Here is a 16,402-nt window from a genome sequence, read left to right on the forward strand (position 1 = left end):
GCAAATCTACTCAATAAAAATGAATGAAAAGATAAATAAATAAAGAGATGCTCATGGAAAACCAACTCCTGTCCTCCATGATATATTGTTCTCTATGTGTGTGTGCATGCGTGCTTAGTTATTCCATTGTGTCCAACTCCTTAAGACCCCTAAAGAGTAGCCTCTTTTGTTCATGGGATTCTCCAGAGAAGAATATTGGAATGGGTAACGATTGCCTTCTCCAGGGGACCTTCCTGATCCAGGGCTTGAACCCCAGTCTCCTGCACTATAGGCAGATTCTTTGCCATCTGAGCCACCATGTAATGTAAGCCTCCTGGGGGCAACTCTTACCTCCTTGCTTATTTCTTTGGCTGTTCAGTGGATTAATACACACGGAGGGTAACGCAGCATCCAATGAACTATTGGAATGAAGAGCTCTCTGCAGGGCTCTCCCTGCTGACTCAGGCCATGACCTTGGGCATGGGTATTCTTCATGCTTCTATCAGTCGGTGTATAAGTCACAGTTTCTTGCCTTTGTGTGTCCTTCACTGTCAAAGGCGAGGTCCTCAGTTCTGTTAAGTTTTGCACACTGCCAACAAGATTGAGACTGGTTCTCACTGTTCCATGCCTGTCAGGGAGGAGGAGTTATAATCGATATAATCAGTTATAGGAGTGATATATAGAAGTGATATAGGAGTGATTATAGGAATGACATAGGAGGAGATATAATTGAGTTGTGACCAGACATTCAAAGGCTTTTTAGTAAAATGCTAAAATGTAAAAAAAAAAAAAAAATTGACATGGATTTTATTTCCACACCACATTCTAGATTTATATCAGTTTGGGTGGTTGATCATATTAGAATAGGTTGATAGTTTCCATTACAGTTCCAGTCTCCCCCTATTAGAAAAGTCAAGGGTAGCTTGTCTGGACATCAGAATGTTCAAATGTAAAAGAAATATATGTTATGTATTACATATAACTCACAGTCAGCTCTCCCTATCCTCTGTTCATCATCCTCAGATTCAGTCAACTACATATGATTTTTTTTAACTACTGTTAAAAACATAAATCTTCGTTTAAGTGACCCTGAGCAGTTGAACCATGTGTTGTTCAAGATGGACCTGGTACAGACACATACATAGTTTCAGAAGAAGCTGACATGATTACAGACTCTATAGTCCCACGGTGGTGTTGAAGACTCTTGAGAGTCCCTTGGACTGCAAGGAGATCCACCAGTCCATCTAAAGGAGATCAGTCCTGAATATTCATTGAAAGGACTGATGCTCAAGCTGAAGCTCCAATACTTTGGCCACTGATGCACAGAACTGACTCCTTGGAAAAGACCCTGATGCTGTGAAAGATTGAAGGCAGGAGGAGAAGGGAATGACAGAAGATGAGATGGTTGGATCGCATCACCAACTCGATGGACATAAGTGAGTAGGTTCTGGGAGTTGATGATGGACAGGGAAGTCTGGCGTGCAGTAGTCCATGGAGTTTCAAAGAACTGGACACGACTGAGTGACTGAACTAAACTCATAGTCCCACCATCTTCTATCTGTTGCCTAGAGAACTAGAAAAGGCTGTGGTATAATTCAGACCTAATCTTAATGGTATTCACTTCAGTTCAGTTCAGTCACTCAGTCGTGTCCGACTCTGTGCGACTCAATGAATCACAGCATGCCAGGCCTCCCAGTGCATCACCAACTCCCAGAGTTCATTCAGACTCACATCCATCAAGTCAGTAATGCCATCCAGCCATCTCATCCTCTGTCGTCCCCTTCCCCTCTTGCCCCCAATCCCTCCCAGCATCAGAGTCTTTTCCAGTGAGTCAACTCTTCGCATGAGGTGGCCAAAGTACTGGAGTTTCAGCTTTACCATCATTCCTTCCAAAGAAATCCCAGGGCTGATCTCCTTCAGAATGGACTGGTGGGATCTCCTTGCAGTCCAAGAGACTTGCAAGAGTCTTCTCCAACACCACAGTTCAAAAGCATCAGTTCTTCAGCGCTCAGCTTTCTTCACAGTCCAACTCTCACATCCATACATGACCACAGGAAAAACCATAGCCTTGACTACACGGACCTTTGTTGGTAAAGTAATGTCCCTGCTTTTGAATATGCTATCTAGGTTGGTCATAACTTTCCTTCCAAGGAGTAAGCCTCTTGTAATTTTATGGCTTCGATGACCATCTGCAGTGATTTTTGAGCCCAGAAAAATAAAGTCTGACACTGTTTCCACTGTTTCCCCATCTATTTCCCATGAAGTGATGGGACCAGATCCCATGATCTTCGTTTTCTGAATGTTGAGCTTTAAGCCAACTTTTTCACTCTCCTCTTTCACTTTCATCAATAGCCTTTGTAGTTCCTCTTCACTTTCTGCCATAAGGGTGGTATCATCTGCATATCTGAGGTTATTGATGTTTCTCCTGGCAATCTTGATTCCAGCTTGTGTTTCTTCCAGTCCAGTGTTTTTCATGATGTACTCTGCATAGAAGTTAAATAAGCAGGGTGACAATATACATCCTTGACGTACTCCTTTTCCTATTTGGAACCAGTCTGTCGTTCCAGGTCCAGTTTTAACTGTTGCTTCCTGACCTGCATACAGATTTCTCAAGAGGTAGGTCATGTGGTCTGGTATCCCCATCTCTTTCAGAATTGTTCACAGTTTACTGTGATCCACACAGTCAAAAGCTTTGGCATAGTCAATAAAACAGAAATAGATGTTTTTCTGGAACTCTCTTGCTTTTTCCATGATCCAGCGGATGTTGGCAATTTGATCTCTGGTTCCTCTGCCTTTTCTAAAACGAGGAGTATCTCCTCACCACCGCCCCTCCTGACCTTGACGTGGAATAGCTCCTCTAGGCCCTCCTGGGCCTGCGCAGCCACCGCTCCTTGGACGTGGGGTTGCTCCTCCCACCCGGCGCCGGCAGGGGTAGCTCCTCCCTGCTGCCGCCCCTGGCCTCGTGCGGCTGTAGCTCCTCTCCGCTTTTGCGTTGTCGCAGCTTGGCATTCTTGGCCGCCGCCCCTGACCTCGGACTTGGGGTAGCTCCTCCCGGCTGCCGCCGCCCCTGACATCGACGTGAGGTAGCTCTTCCCGGCTGCTGCCCCTGACCTCGGACGCAGGGTAAGTCCTCTCAGCTGCTCCTTCGGTGTTGCAGCCTGGCGTTCTTGGCTGCCGTCCCTGACCTCGGACGTGGGGTAGCTCCTCCCGGCCACAGCCCCTGACCTCGGACATGGGGTAACTCCTCTTGGTCGCCGCCCCTTTGCATGGGGTCCTCCCGGCTACTGCCCCTGACCTCGGACGTGGGGTAGCGCCTCTAGGCCACGCTCTGTGCGCTGCCGCAGCCGCTCACGCTCTGTTCTTAATGGTATCCTGCTACTGCTGCTAAGTCGCTTCAGTCGTGTCCAACTCTGTGCGACCCCAGAGACGGCAGCCCACCAGGCTCCCCCGTCCCTGGGATTCTCCAGGCAAGAACACTGGAGTGGGTTGCCATTTCCTTCTCCAGTGCATGAAAATGAAAAGTGAAAGTGAAGTCGCTCAGTCGTGTCCTACTCTTCGCGACCCCATGAACTGCAGCCTACCAGGCTCCTCCGTCCATGGGATTTTCTAGGCAAAAGTACAGGAGTGGGGTGCCATTGCCTTCTCTGACTTAATGGTATAATTCAGACCTAATCTTAATGGTATAATTCAGGCCTAATCTTAAGGTTGAAAAGCAATGGAAGTGATGGTGTAGCTCTAAGTCAAAACTAAAGATCTGAGAACCAGGGAGCCACTTGTGTGTGTACTGGAGTTTTCCAGGTTCAGGAGCTAGAGGCTCCAGTATTCATGGCCAAGAAGAGAGAGAAGGCGAACAGTTGCCTTTGTTCCATCCAAGCCCCCAGATGATAAAGTGATGCCCACCCACACTGGTGAGGGCTGATGTCTGGACTCAATTACTGATTTCAATGCTAATCTCTCCTAGGAGTTCCCTTGCAGATTCTCCTAGTGTTAATCTTTGACCTGTGATCTGGGCATCTCAACTCACAGTGAAGTTGACACATAAATTTAACCCTCACCGTGTGTCTAAACTAATGGAGACAAATAAAAAGTTTCCTTGCTAAGGATTCAGAGGCTGCAATTGTTTCTGATCTGATGGAAGGGGATATAGGGCTTAGAGGACCTTAGGCAGATCTTTGGTTCCCCCACAGTGAATATAATGATGCACGTACAGTTTATGGGATTTTTAGTAGGATCTAACGAGATATTTGCTCTTGCTTTGGCAGCACATATACTGAAATTGTAACGATACAGAGAAGTTTGTCATGGCCCCTGTGCAAGGATGACACACAAATTCATGAAGCATTCCATATTTTTTAGGCTTCCCTGGAGCCTCAGCTGGTAAATAATCCATCTGCAATTCAGATGGGTTCAATCCCTGGGTTGGGAAGATCCCCTGGAGAACAGAAAGGCTAACCTCTCCAGTATTCTGCCCTGGAGAATTCCATGGACTGTATAGTGCATGGGTTCACAAAGAGTCAGACATGACTGAGTGACTTTCACAAAATGAGATATTGCCTGTTGAGGGCTGGGCTCTGGAGTTGTTGAACAAGAGCTCATTATTATGTAAGCACTTCACAATTTTTTTTTTTTTTTTACAGTCTTCTCCCTCCTCATGAATAGCATGAGTCTTCATCCCTTGCACTTTGTTTCAACTTTGTTCCCACTGTTGTTTACAACAGAGGAAAGAAAAATCTGGATGCTGAAACTGGACTCACATATTACATGTGCTTACCAATGAGTCAGGATTCGTCCAGACTGTTCCAGTAGCCAGTGCGGGGGGTGGGGGTGAGGGTGGGGGCTGGGGATGGGAGGGAGTAGGAGAGACTGGATTCATCTTCAGTGATAGACATTCTGAGCCTCAGGTCTCTAGGCCAGCTGCTTGTAGATCAGACCAGAGTGCAGGGGTTAATAGTCAGCCACCTGTTGCTCTGGCTAAGCCATGAGAAAAACCCCATGGGAAAAGAATAAAAGCAAAATATAGCAATGGGAGATGTGACCGGGGACACAGGACTGATTTTATCATAACACAACAGATACTTTCTGTGTGCCGAGACACTAAAAAAAAGTGACCTGGCCCCAAAGAAGAGGGCTCTTGATCCAAGAAGTCTTAAGTCCCCCAGTTCCATCTTTGAAACTTTAATTCTCTCTCTAGTTTCTTTTTCCCAAACTGTGCATCAACCACTTTCAATCCCTACCTGCTTCCCTGGCCACAGCACCTCAGAATAAAAATCAGTTTTGTAATCAGGACTGTATACTTTAGAATTTTCAATAAACCTTGCTGTCCTGGAACTTCCCTGGTGATCCAGTGGGTATGACTCCATGCTCCCAGCGCAGTGGGCCCTGGTTCAATCTCTGGTCAAGAAACTAGATTTCATAATCTGAAACTAAGTATTTGCATGCCACAACTGAATGATCCCTCAGATTTCCCAGGTGGCCCAGTGACAAAGAATCTGCCTGCCAATGCAGGAGACACAGAAGACATGGGTTCTATCCCTGGGTCGGGAAGAACCCCTGGAGAAGGAAATGACACCCTACTCCAGTACTCCTGCCTAGAAAATTCCATGGATAGAGGAGCCTGGTGGGCTACAGTCCATGGGGTCACAAAGAGTTGGAGCAAACTGAACATGTATAGGCACACACACACACACACAATACCCACACACAGGGTCACAAGGAAGATCAAAGATCCTGTGTGCATGACTAAGACCCAGGGCAGCCAAATAAATAAATAAATAAATATTTAAAAATTTGTGTCTTCCGGTAATATCATTGAGTATAAATATTTGCTCAGTGGTTTATATAGAAAACACTCTAAAGTTAATTGAGGCAATATGCTATTTTTAAGAAGTCACGTGGGTAATTTAAAAATATTGTACTTGCTTAGAAGACTCAAAAAACAATGTGATTTAAAAACTGATTTTAGCCGTAAATGAACAAGAATTGTTTCTTTAAAAAAATATGTAGATCAACAAAATTTTGAGTCGAAAGATTGCCAAGGATATTTTTAATAGTTCACTTTAGTTCAGTTCAGTTGCTCAGTCGTGTCCAACCCTTTGTGACCCCACAGCCTGCAGCACACCAGGCCTCCCTGTCTATCACTAACTCCCGGAGATTCCTCAGACTCATGTCTGTTGAGTCGGTGGTGCCATCCAACCATCTCATCCTCTGTCATCCCCTTCTTCTGCCTTCAATCTTTCCCAGCATCAGGGTCTTTTCAAATGAGTCAGTTCTTTGCCTCAGGTGGCCAAAGTTATTTGAGTTTCAGCCTCAGCATCAGTCCTTCCAATGAATATTCAGGACTGATTTCCTTTGGGATGTAGACATTATATTTAGAGCATTTTTGGGTTCACAATATTATTGAATAGAAGGTACAGAAAGTTTTGTGAAATGAAGACATCTCTTGCCATTTCAATAAACAAGAAATGACAGAGTCACCAGAGATTTCTATGGTGTCCAAATGTGAATGAGGGCTCCCAGACCTCCAGTCCAACAGATGTCACTGCTCCCCATGGTGATCTCTGAGGAGCTCAGGGAGTGAAAGAAGCAGCCATCTGGGGCATCTACCACTCCTTAAGTTGAACAAGGAAACAGGATTTGGCCCCAGAGAGCTGAGGTGCATATGAAAGGAATGAATTCAATGAGCCCAGAGGCTTGCATCTTCACATATGCAGTATGCTAAATTCCTTCACTTGAAATCTGATTTTTCTTACAGCAGCCCCTGGGATTGCAAAGTCAGACTGAGTGACTGAACAACAACAATCTTTGATGTTCAGACTGCCTTCTCCCTTTTTACAAATTTTATCACATGACTCCCCCTCCTGCCTTCTTGGAGCAGTTTTCTCAGAGCATCTGAGATTCTGTCTCCTGGGCTTGGGTCCTAAACATTGCTACCAAATAAAATCTCTCTCTACTTTCAGGGGGTGGCTAATGTTTTCATTGGCAGTTTCCATGTAACTCCTGGAACTCAGGTGAGTGGGGCCAGGACATGTGCATTGGGAAAAGGTCTCGGAAGAGCATATCAAATGACAAATACACAACCTAAAAGGTGAGAAATATGTTTTATTTGGTGACTACAGATTATAGGCAGAAGGGTGGCTTCTCAGATAGCTCTAAGGAACTGTTCAAAAGTTGTAAGGAGGAAAAAAAAAAAAGTTATAAGGAGAGCCCGATGGGTCGCACAGAGTCGGACACGACTGAAGTAACTTACCTTACCTTACAGTATATAAGATCATTTGGTGTTAAAAAAAAATCAGAAAATATCAAAGAATTATTGCACATGATAAAAATGATACATCTCACTAATTTTCATGCATTTTAAATTTTACTTATTTTGGCTGTTCTGGGTCTTCCTTGCTATGCACAGCCTTTCTCTTGTTGTGGCGAGCAGGGGCACTAGAGAAGTAGAAATGCACTGGTTTCTCATTTTGGTGGCTTCTCTCATTGCAGAGCATGGCGCCAGGGTGTATGTGCTTCAGTAGTCACGGCTCCCAGGCCCCAGTCCGGTGCTTGTGGGGCTTGGGCTTAGTTGCTCTGCAGCCCGTGGGATTTTCCCAGACCAGGGATCTAACCTGTATCCCTTGCACTGACTGGTGGATTCTTAATCACTGGACCACCAGGGAATTTTTTCTTTCTTTTTTTTTTTTCTCTGTATGGAAAGAGGCAGGAGTCTGGTCTTATTGAAGTCATCCATGTGATGTTCATGGTGACCGCCTCAGGACACCGACCTTCTTCTCCTCCTTGAACTGCCCTCAGGGCACACTGTCTTGGGGCTGCAGTGGATGACGGCCTTTGGGCTGCAATAACCTTTGTTTACTGACATGGCAAGTGAAGTAATTGTCTCCAAAGGAAAGTGTAGGAGAAGACGGCAAGTGGAACTGAGGGAGAATGTCTACCGAGTCCCCGCTAGATGCACCTGCTCACTGGGTTACACAAATGAGGCAGGGAAAGCATTGTTTCACCAAAATTTATTCAGGCTCGTGATCCTTCTCCTCGAATTATCAGAGGGCTTCCTTGTAAATTCCAGTTTGAATAATAATTCTAAGTCAGTTCAGCAAAAAAACCCACTCTTGATATCTGTATAATCATAAAGGATTTGATTTAGGTATACCTGAATGGTCTAGTGGTTTTCCCTACTTTCTTAGATTTAAGTCTGAATTTGGCAATAAGGAGTTCATGGTCTGAGCCACAGTCAGCTCCCGGTCTTGTTTTTGCTGACTGTATAGAGCTTCACCATCTTTGGCTGCAAAGAATATAATCAATCTGATTTCGGTGTTGACCATCTGCTGATGTCCATATATAGAGTCTTCTCTTGTGTTGTTGGAAGAGGGTGTTTGTTATGACCAGTGCATTTTCTTGGCAAAACTCTATTAGTCTTTGCCCTGCTTCATTGCATATTCCAAGGCCAAATTTGCCTGTTACTCCAGGTGTTTCTTGACTTCCTACTTTTGCATTCCAGTCCCCTATAATGAAAAGGACATCTTTTTTGGATGTTAGCTCTATGGTTTTTCCTGTGGTCATGTATGGATGTGAGAGTTGGACTGTGAAGAAGGCTGAGCGCTGAAGAATTGATGCTTTTGAACTGTGGTGTTGGAGAAGACTCTTGAGAGTCCCTTGGAATGCAAGGAGATCCAACCAGTCCATTCTGAAGGAGATCAGCCCTGGGATTTCTTTGGAAGGACTTATGCTAAAGCTGAAACTCCAGTACTTTGACCACCTCACGCGAAGAGTTGACTCATTGGAAAAGACTCTGATGCTGTGAGGGACTGGGGGCAAGAGGAGAAGGGGACGACAGAGGATGAGATGGCTGGATGGCATCAGTGACTCGATGGACGTGAGTCTCAGTGAACTCCGGGAGTTGGTGAGGGACAGGAAGGCCTGGCATGCTACAATTCATGGAGTTGCAAAGAGTCGGACACAACTGAGCGACTGATCGTATCTGATCTGATCTGGTCTTGATATCTGGTCTCCCCAAGAATCTGATCAAACTTCCTCACTGCCACTATTAGTATCCAGTTCATCTGGGCTGCCCTCAGCAAAAAATCTACTAGTTTGGTTCAGCCAAGATCCTTTGCAGACCTGATTCCTCCTCATAGGCAATTACCAGCCAAGAAACACACTGCTTCTGAATTGTGAGTCCCTACCACCTGTATCTGTTGAAGTTGGATGACCTGAGATGCTAGGGTATCCTTATCTGTATTATCATTGTCCTAAATAAAATTTGATGTAGCCACTTACACCTGTGTCTGCGTCTGATTTTCCTTGGAAAGAACTCCCTCAGCTGATTACTGCTCAGGCAGGAAGCGTTCTTCAAGTATCCCCCAGATTCCCACATACTCAAGGATGACCAATTTGGAGTCTGACCACTTTTTTAGCTTCCATATCAGGCCTCGAGCTATTTTCAGAAAATTCATTTCAACTTTAAAACATTCTTCTTTTTGATCTCATAGTAACTGTGATCCCAGAGGAACATCACCACCTTGAATTTTGAAATTTCCACATTTCCACTAACATCACAGCCTTTTCCAACATTTATGTGATCTGACAATTGGAGGAGTCCTTCTCATCCCTTCAGCTATGACAGGAATGGGCGAATTTAATTCAGATGACCATTATATCTACTACTATGGGAAAGAATCTCTTTGAAGAAATGTAGTAGCCTTCATAGTCAACAAAAGAATCTGAAATGCAATACTTGGGTATAGTCTCAAAAATGACAGAATGATCTCGGCTCTTTTCCAAGGCAAACCATGGACATGTCCAATGATTGACATAAGTTTGAGAAAGCCCCAGGGGTTGGTGATGGACAGGTAAACCTGGCTGCGGTCCATGGGGTCACAAAGAGTCAGACACGACTGAGTGACGGAACTGAATTGATGCCCCAACGACTAACGCTGAAAACTGAAGTTGAACGGTTCTATGAAGACCTATGTGACCTTCTAGAGCTAAAAACAAAAAAAGATGACCTTTTCATCATAGGAGGCTAGAATGAAAATGTAGGAAGTCAAGAGTAACAGACAAGTTTGACCTTGCAGTACAAAATGAAGCAGGCAGAGGCTAACAGAGTGTTGTGAAAAGAACACACCTGTCATAGCAAACACCCTTTCCATTAACCCAAGAGAAGACTCTACACATGGATATCACCAAATGGTCAATACCAAAACAGGTTGATTATATTCCTTGTAGTCAAAAATGAGAGACTCTATATAGCCAGCAAAAACAAGTCTGGGAGTTGACTGTGGCCAGATCATGAACTTCTTGCCGAATTCAGACTCAAATTGAAGAATGTAGGGAAAACCACTAGGCCATTCAGGTCTAACCTAAATCAAAAAAGTGAAAGTCACTCAGTTGTGTCCGATTCTTTGAGACCCATGGACAATACAGTCAATGGAATTCTCCAGGCCAGAATAATGGAGTGGGGAGCCTTTCACTTCTCCAGGGTATCTTCCCAACCCAGAGATCAAGCCCAGATCTTCCACATTTCAGGCAATTTCTTTATCAGCTGAGCCACAAGGGAAGCCCAAGAACACTGGAGTGGATAGCCCATCCCTTCTCTAGTGCATCTTCCGGACCCAGGAATGGAACTGGGTCTCCTGCATTGCATACAGATTCTTTACTAACTGAGCTATCAGGGAAGACTCATGATTATACAGTGGAAGTGACAAATAGATTCAAGGGAATAGATCTGATAGATAAAGTGCTTGAAGAACTGTGGACAGAGGTTTGTAACATTGTACAGGAGGTGGTGATCAAAACCATCCCCAAGAAAAGAAATGCTAAAAGGCAAAATGGTTGTCTGAGGAGGCCTTAAAAATAGCTAGAAAAAAAAAAAAAAAAAAGAAGTGAAAGGCAAAGGAGAAAAGGAAAAATATATCCATCTGAATGCAGAGTTCCAGAAAACAGCAAGGAGAGATAAGAAATCCATTTTAAGTGAAAAATGCAAAGAAATAGAGGAAAATAATAGGGCAGGAGAGACTAGAGATCTCTTCAAGAAAATTAGAAATACCAAGGGAACATTTCATGCAAAATAATGTCTCTGCTTTGTAATATGCTCTCTAGATTGGTCATAACTTTTCCTCTAAGGAGTAAGCATCTTTTTATTTCAGTGGCCATATTAACAAAACTCAATCTATTTTGTATAGTGAATCACTGAATAAGTCCTAGATTCCCCCTCCCCCAATTCTTTTTCTTTCATGAATGAAAGATGAATGAATGATGATCTGACTCAATCAGTTCATCTGGAGACTGGCAGCAATCCAATCAGGATGAACCTGAGGGATGCTCTGGAATCCAATCAGGTAATGCCTACTGATTGGAAGTTAGCAGTTGAAAGGAGAAAAGATGTGGTTAAAAAGTTCCATAAAATGCCCCAGCACCAAAGAATAGACGCAGAAACTTCTCGCTCTGGAGTCACTCCTTGTGTTCTCCACCAAGTCTGAGGTCTGAGCAGCAGCCCCACCAGACCACATCAGACCTGGTGAGTTAACCTCAGTGAGGGATGTTCTGCCAATGGCCAGCATGCAATGAATGGTATAACGCAGTTTGACATGGCATGGAGAGTTTACTTTTTTCTCTTCTTTAGGTTAAATTTAAATCTATCTTTTTGCCTCAAAGTATACTTTTGCTTCCATTCTAAACATTTTGATTTGTGCTTTGGTTTCTATTATTTAAAAGTCTTAACCAGCAGTTTTTCTTTTTAAAGACATCTGTTTGACATGCTGTTTCTTGACATTTAAGGTTTTTACTCTATACACAAATGGCATTCCCTTTACAAGTATCTCCTTAATCTTTCCCAGCTAAGTTGACTTTGGGAACTGAGGATGGAAGCTGTGTTCTGCATGAACTCCTGTCCCCATAGTTTGGGCTTTAAGCAATAGTTCTTTTTTTTTTTTCTTTTTTTCACCATAAAAACAAAGAGAGTCAGCTTTTTCAGTCTCCTGGTGCAGATGTGCAAGAGGGACATGCATTAAGGAAAGCAGTGGATGGAAACAGATGAGCCTCCAGTTGGCTTTCTTCCTTCCTGCAACTTGTTAGATTCTTGCTCTAGTGGCAGGATGGGGAGAGCTCTGGCCTTAGGGACACAAACCCAGACTGGAATCCAGACACACCGAAGTCTTCCATTCTGATTCATCATTGCCGGAGCAATGACTGTGACCTTGATTTGATTTCTCTGAAGTGTGGGGAGAGAGACTACCCTGATGGTTATGATTGTTCTGAGAAGGATGTCTTGTCTCTTTGCAGTTTCCCAGGATTCAATTCAGAGAAGAGTCAGGATGAGTGTTCACAATCCTCCCAGACTTGTGAACTTGGCAGCAATTGGCCTGCTGAGAGACGAGCCCTTAGCCATCTCGACTTTGGAGTTTCTGCCCACAGAGCTCTACCCACCACTCTTCATGGCTGCCGTCTTTGGCCGACGCAGGGAGACCCTGAAGGCTATGGTGCCAGCCTGGCCCTTTGCCCGCCTGCCTCTGGGGGGCCTGATGCAAAAGCCTCACCAAAGAACCTTACAAGCAGTGCTGGAAGGCCTTGATGTCCTGCTTGCCCAGAAGGTTCACCCCAGGTGAGTCAGATCCAGGGAGCCTGGCAGGGTCTTGGATTCCTGGAAGAGACACATGGTGCCAGGCAGAGTGGATGACCAAGTGGTGGACCAGAGGCTTCTGTAAAAGCTCAGAGGCTTTTTCAGAAGAATTGCTGAGATCACTTTGGGAAATCCCTTACAAATATATAATAGGAAGGATGGGAGAGAAAAAAGAGCTGGGGGAGAGGGAGCAAGAAAGGAAAGAAACACAACAAGTGAGAGCAGGACTGTGAAGTAAGAGCACAGACGGGGAGATGGGATGTTGCCTGAACTCTGAGGCTGTGGGTTCATTCAGTGTGGATTTTGGATAATCTCACCCCACCCATCTGCTGTTTCCCCACAGGAGGGGCAAGCTGCAGGTGCTGGACTTAAGGAATACCGGCCAGGACTTCTGGAACATGTGGTCTGGAGGCAAGGGCCACATGCCCTCAAGCTCACTGCTGGTTCCAGTGGCTGAGGACATGTCCAGGAAAAGGCACCCCTTGACTCCCTTAGAAGTGTACATAGAACTTTGTCTTATGAAAAAGCCCCTGGAGAAATTCCTTACCTACCTCTTCAGGTGGGTGGAGCAGAGAAAAGCCTCCATACACCTGTGCTGTAAGAAGATGAAGATTATTTCAATGTCCAAGGAAAATATGAAGAAAGTTCTCAGGATGGTGAAGCTGGACTGTGTACAGATGGTGAAACTGAGTTTCACCCAGAAGCTGTCCACCCTGGCCCAGTTTGCTCCTCTCCTAGGTCAGATGAGCAATGTTCAGAGTCTCATTCTCTCCCACATTCGTGGGTCTGCTGTTGAGGAGCAGAACCATCAGGATCTTCTGAAATTGACCTCTCAGATCCTCCGGCTGCAGAACCTCCGGGAACTCTGCATGGAAGCTCCATCCTTCCTTGAAGGCCGTCTGGACCAGATGCTCAGGTGAGGCTCTACCAGCAGCTGATTAACAGTGGACACAATGGTAGAATATCAAGGGAAGTGTCTCATCTGCTGCTCCACTGTGAAATGCAGTATTACAGAAGCACAGCAATCCAGGTGGGGGGAATCGGTTACAGAAGCTCTGGAAAGGGACACCATGCTGGGAACCCACAAGTTAGGGGGCCTAGATCTAGTGCAAGTGTGTATGTGATTTCTTCTTGGGGAGAGATTTCTGTGTTCTGAAGATTTATGTATAGGTAAGCGAAGGGGGCATTGAAGAGGAAAATCACATCAGCCTGAGCGTTGTGAAAAGAACTCTGTGGTCACTAACCTGTGACCACAAGGAGCCTGTTTTAAAGTCCAAGTCAGTGACAGGTGGCCTTTTGCTGCATATAAGGTAATTAATACATGGGAAATGCATGGTTCTGGAGATGATGGTAGCAAAGCAGAGCCAAAAGAATGTAAAAAGTGATAGAAAGTTTGTAGATGTCATAGGGCTGGGAGTCCCTAAAGACTGGCAGCCCCTTTCTGCAGGTATGCCAAGAGCCTCACCTGGCCAGAGGTATATGACTGGCAGCTCACCCACAGAGTGGCGATCTAAATGAAAAGCATTTTTTATCTCATCTCCCAGAACTAACACTCTTGATGTCCACCCTGATGGACACTTTGTGTCATGCTCTCCTCTGATCATGTTCTAGTGCATTCCATTATGTCTATTCATCCTGCTAAGGAAGTAGAGTGTACTGTACTCTGCTTGACAGATGAGGAAAGACGGCTTTCAAGATCATGTGAATGTGATCCAGTCACACTAAGAAAATGGCAGGACTCAACCTAGAATGAGACTGGACATTCTGGAATTTGAACTGTATCAGCTTTGGGCCAATCATTGAGTTCTCCTCTGGAACTCAACTGCTACTTTGGTTTCCCTCATCTAATTGCTTCTTCCCCTCCTCCACCCCAGGTGCTTGAAGACCCCCTTGGACAACATCTCAATCACCAACTGCCTGCTTACAGAATCAGACCTGACCCATCTGTCCTGGTGTCCAAAAATCTGTCAGCTGAAGGGCCTGAATCTTAGTGGCGTCACCCTGACCGACTTTAATCCCAAGCTCCTTCAAGTCCTACTGGAGAAAGTTGCAGGCACTCTGGAAGAACTGGACTTAAATCTGTGTGGGATCACGGACGTCCACCTCATGGGCTTTCTGCCTGCCCTGAGCTGCTGCTCCCAGCTCAGGGTCCTCACCATGTGCGGAAACCTCATCTCCATGGCTGTCCTGGAGAGTGTGCTGCGTCATACTGACAGGCTCCCTGATTTAAATGTAGAGCTTTATCCAGCCCCTCGGGAGAGTTACAGCTCTCTGGGTGTCCTTAATTTGGAGAGCCTTGCTCAGATAAAGGCTAAGCTAAGGGTGATCCTTACAGACTTAGAACGTCCCAGGAAGATTTGGGTTAGCCTCAGCCCCTGTCCTCACTGTGGTGATGACATGTGTGCTCACCTGAGTCCCAACACATAATTCTGTAATACACTGCCTAGTCGGTTGCTTCTATCAGAAGCTTTCTTCTGGACACTTGAAAACTGAAATCTAGGACATACATCCATTATGAAGGGAAAACACAGCCCTGGTTTCTGATATAAGCTCAGTGTGATTGAAAAACCGGATCCAGCAGGGGTGCAGGATTCCAAAGGGAGTGTTGACTTGAGGAATTGATGTGACTTTTCTAGAGATGTGTTTATAGAGTCAAATATGAAACTGAGTTTCTGGAAGATTCAATCTGAGACACAGATGTTCAAGTTATTTCTGTATGCACACTTGTAGAAATGATCAGAAATAAAGAGACGTTCAGTGTAAATGATAAATGGCATCCGTGATATTATTCTGCTTTCTGTATTTACATCTCATGGATGTCCAGTTACTGGTGGAGTGGAAGCCCTCTGTTGCGTATCATCTGAAACTCCATCATTCCCTAGTTATCTTTTTTCTTCATGGTTTCCTTACTTAGTTCTGGTGGTTAATACAAACAGCAAAGGAAATACACTCAGTGGTCCTCAATAGCACATCCTGTCAAGAGTGGGTACTTACATGCATATTCCTATGAGAAAAACACTAAAATCATACAGGCATGAAATATGGTTTTGTTACGTTTATACCAGAAGTATATTTCAGAAGTACGTCTTTTGAAGGCTAGGTCATGTCAATAAGAGTTTTATTTTATTCCCATACCTACTCTTGTTCTTCACTATCGAGGAAGACTTAGTAGAGCATGTTTTGACATCAGCATATCAAGATGTATAATAAAATGCCTTTACACCATATAACTTATAGTTGGCCATTTTTATTCTCAGCTCCCTACTCTCTCCCTCAATCAGCTGCAGATTCATTATAAAATATTTCTTATGATTCTCTGGATCTCCTGTCTTACTAGTCTATAATGATGCAGAAAATATTTTTCCCGGATCCCTCTTCTCATATCTAGATATGTACTATTACAAATATTCTCTATGTGGTTTTAAATGTGATTGATAGCCTCAAGATATTTACCTATGTTAGAAGCCTGGGTTCCCATTGGGTACTGCAGGAGACACTATTTTATAAAGTAGATGGGCTATGAGTTATATAGCTAGTTAAATTTATAAATTCATAATACACTGAAGAGAGGCACAAGACATGAACCATTTGAAAAAAAAGTTAGAACAAATTAAATAATGATTAGTGAAAATCAATTGTGGTCCGGTGGCAGTAATTCATCAAGTCCACAGGGGAGCTGGAGAAGCCAAATTCGGGAGGAATGTCAAAAGAAGCCCATTTGGCAGTCTATTGTCATCATGCTGAATAAAATTTGTCTTCAACACTTAACCCCGTGTCTGTCTCTGATTTTCTTTGGCACAATGATGAAAG

General features: G+C 44.4%; 1 protein-coding gene and 1 non-coding gene across 4 annotated transcripts; both read left to right on the forward strand.

The window, feature by feature from the left end:
• Nucleotides 1-2,878: 2,878 nt before the first annotated feature.
• On the forward strand, nucleotides 2,879-15,359 carry LOC112585135 (PRAME family member 8-like). Of its 3 annotated transcripts, none has more exons than XM_025286177.3 (4): nucleotides 2,879-3,102; nucleotides 12,256-12,574; nucleotides 12,936-13,508; nucleotides 14,467-15,359. In XM_025286177.3, the coding sequence occupies exons 2-4, from the start codon at nucleotides 12,288-12,290 to the stop codon at nucleotides 15,017-15,019; spliced, it is 1,413 nt and encodes a 470-aa protein (XP_025141962.2). In that variant the 5' UTR covers nucleotides 2,879-3,102; nucleotides 12,256-12,287; the 3' UTR covers nucleotides 15,020-15,359. The 3 variants fall into 3 exon arrangements, with proteins under 3 accessions (XP_025141962.2, XP_044799314.1, XP_044799313.1); XM_044943379.2 differs by lacking the exon at nucleotides 2,879-3,102 and adding an exon at nucleotides 11,403-11,491; XM_044943378.2 differs by lacking the exon at nucleotides 2,879-3,102 and adding an exon at nucleotides 11,476-11,544.
• LOC123333876 lies at nucleotides 4,230-4,332 on the forward strand. Its single transcript, XR_006551510.2, has one exon. It is a non-coding gene; the product is annotated as a U6 spliceosomal RNA (small nuclear RNA).
• Nucleotides 15,360-16,402: the final 1,043 nt, after the last annotated feature.

Source organism: Bubalus bubalis, chromosome 5, assembly GCF_019923935.1.
Source record: "Bubalus bubalis isolate 160015118507 breed Murrah chromosome 5, NDDB_SH_1, whole genome shotgun sequence".
In the NCBI taxonomy this organism is placed as follows: Eukaryota; Metazoa; Chordata; class Mammalia; order Artiodactyla; family Bovidae; genus Bubalus; species Bubalus bubalis.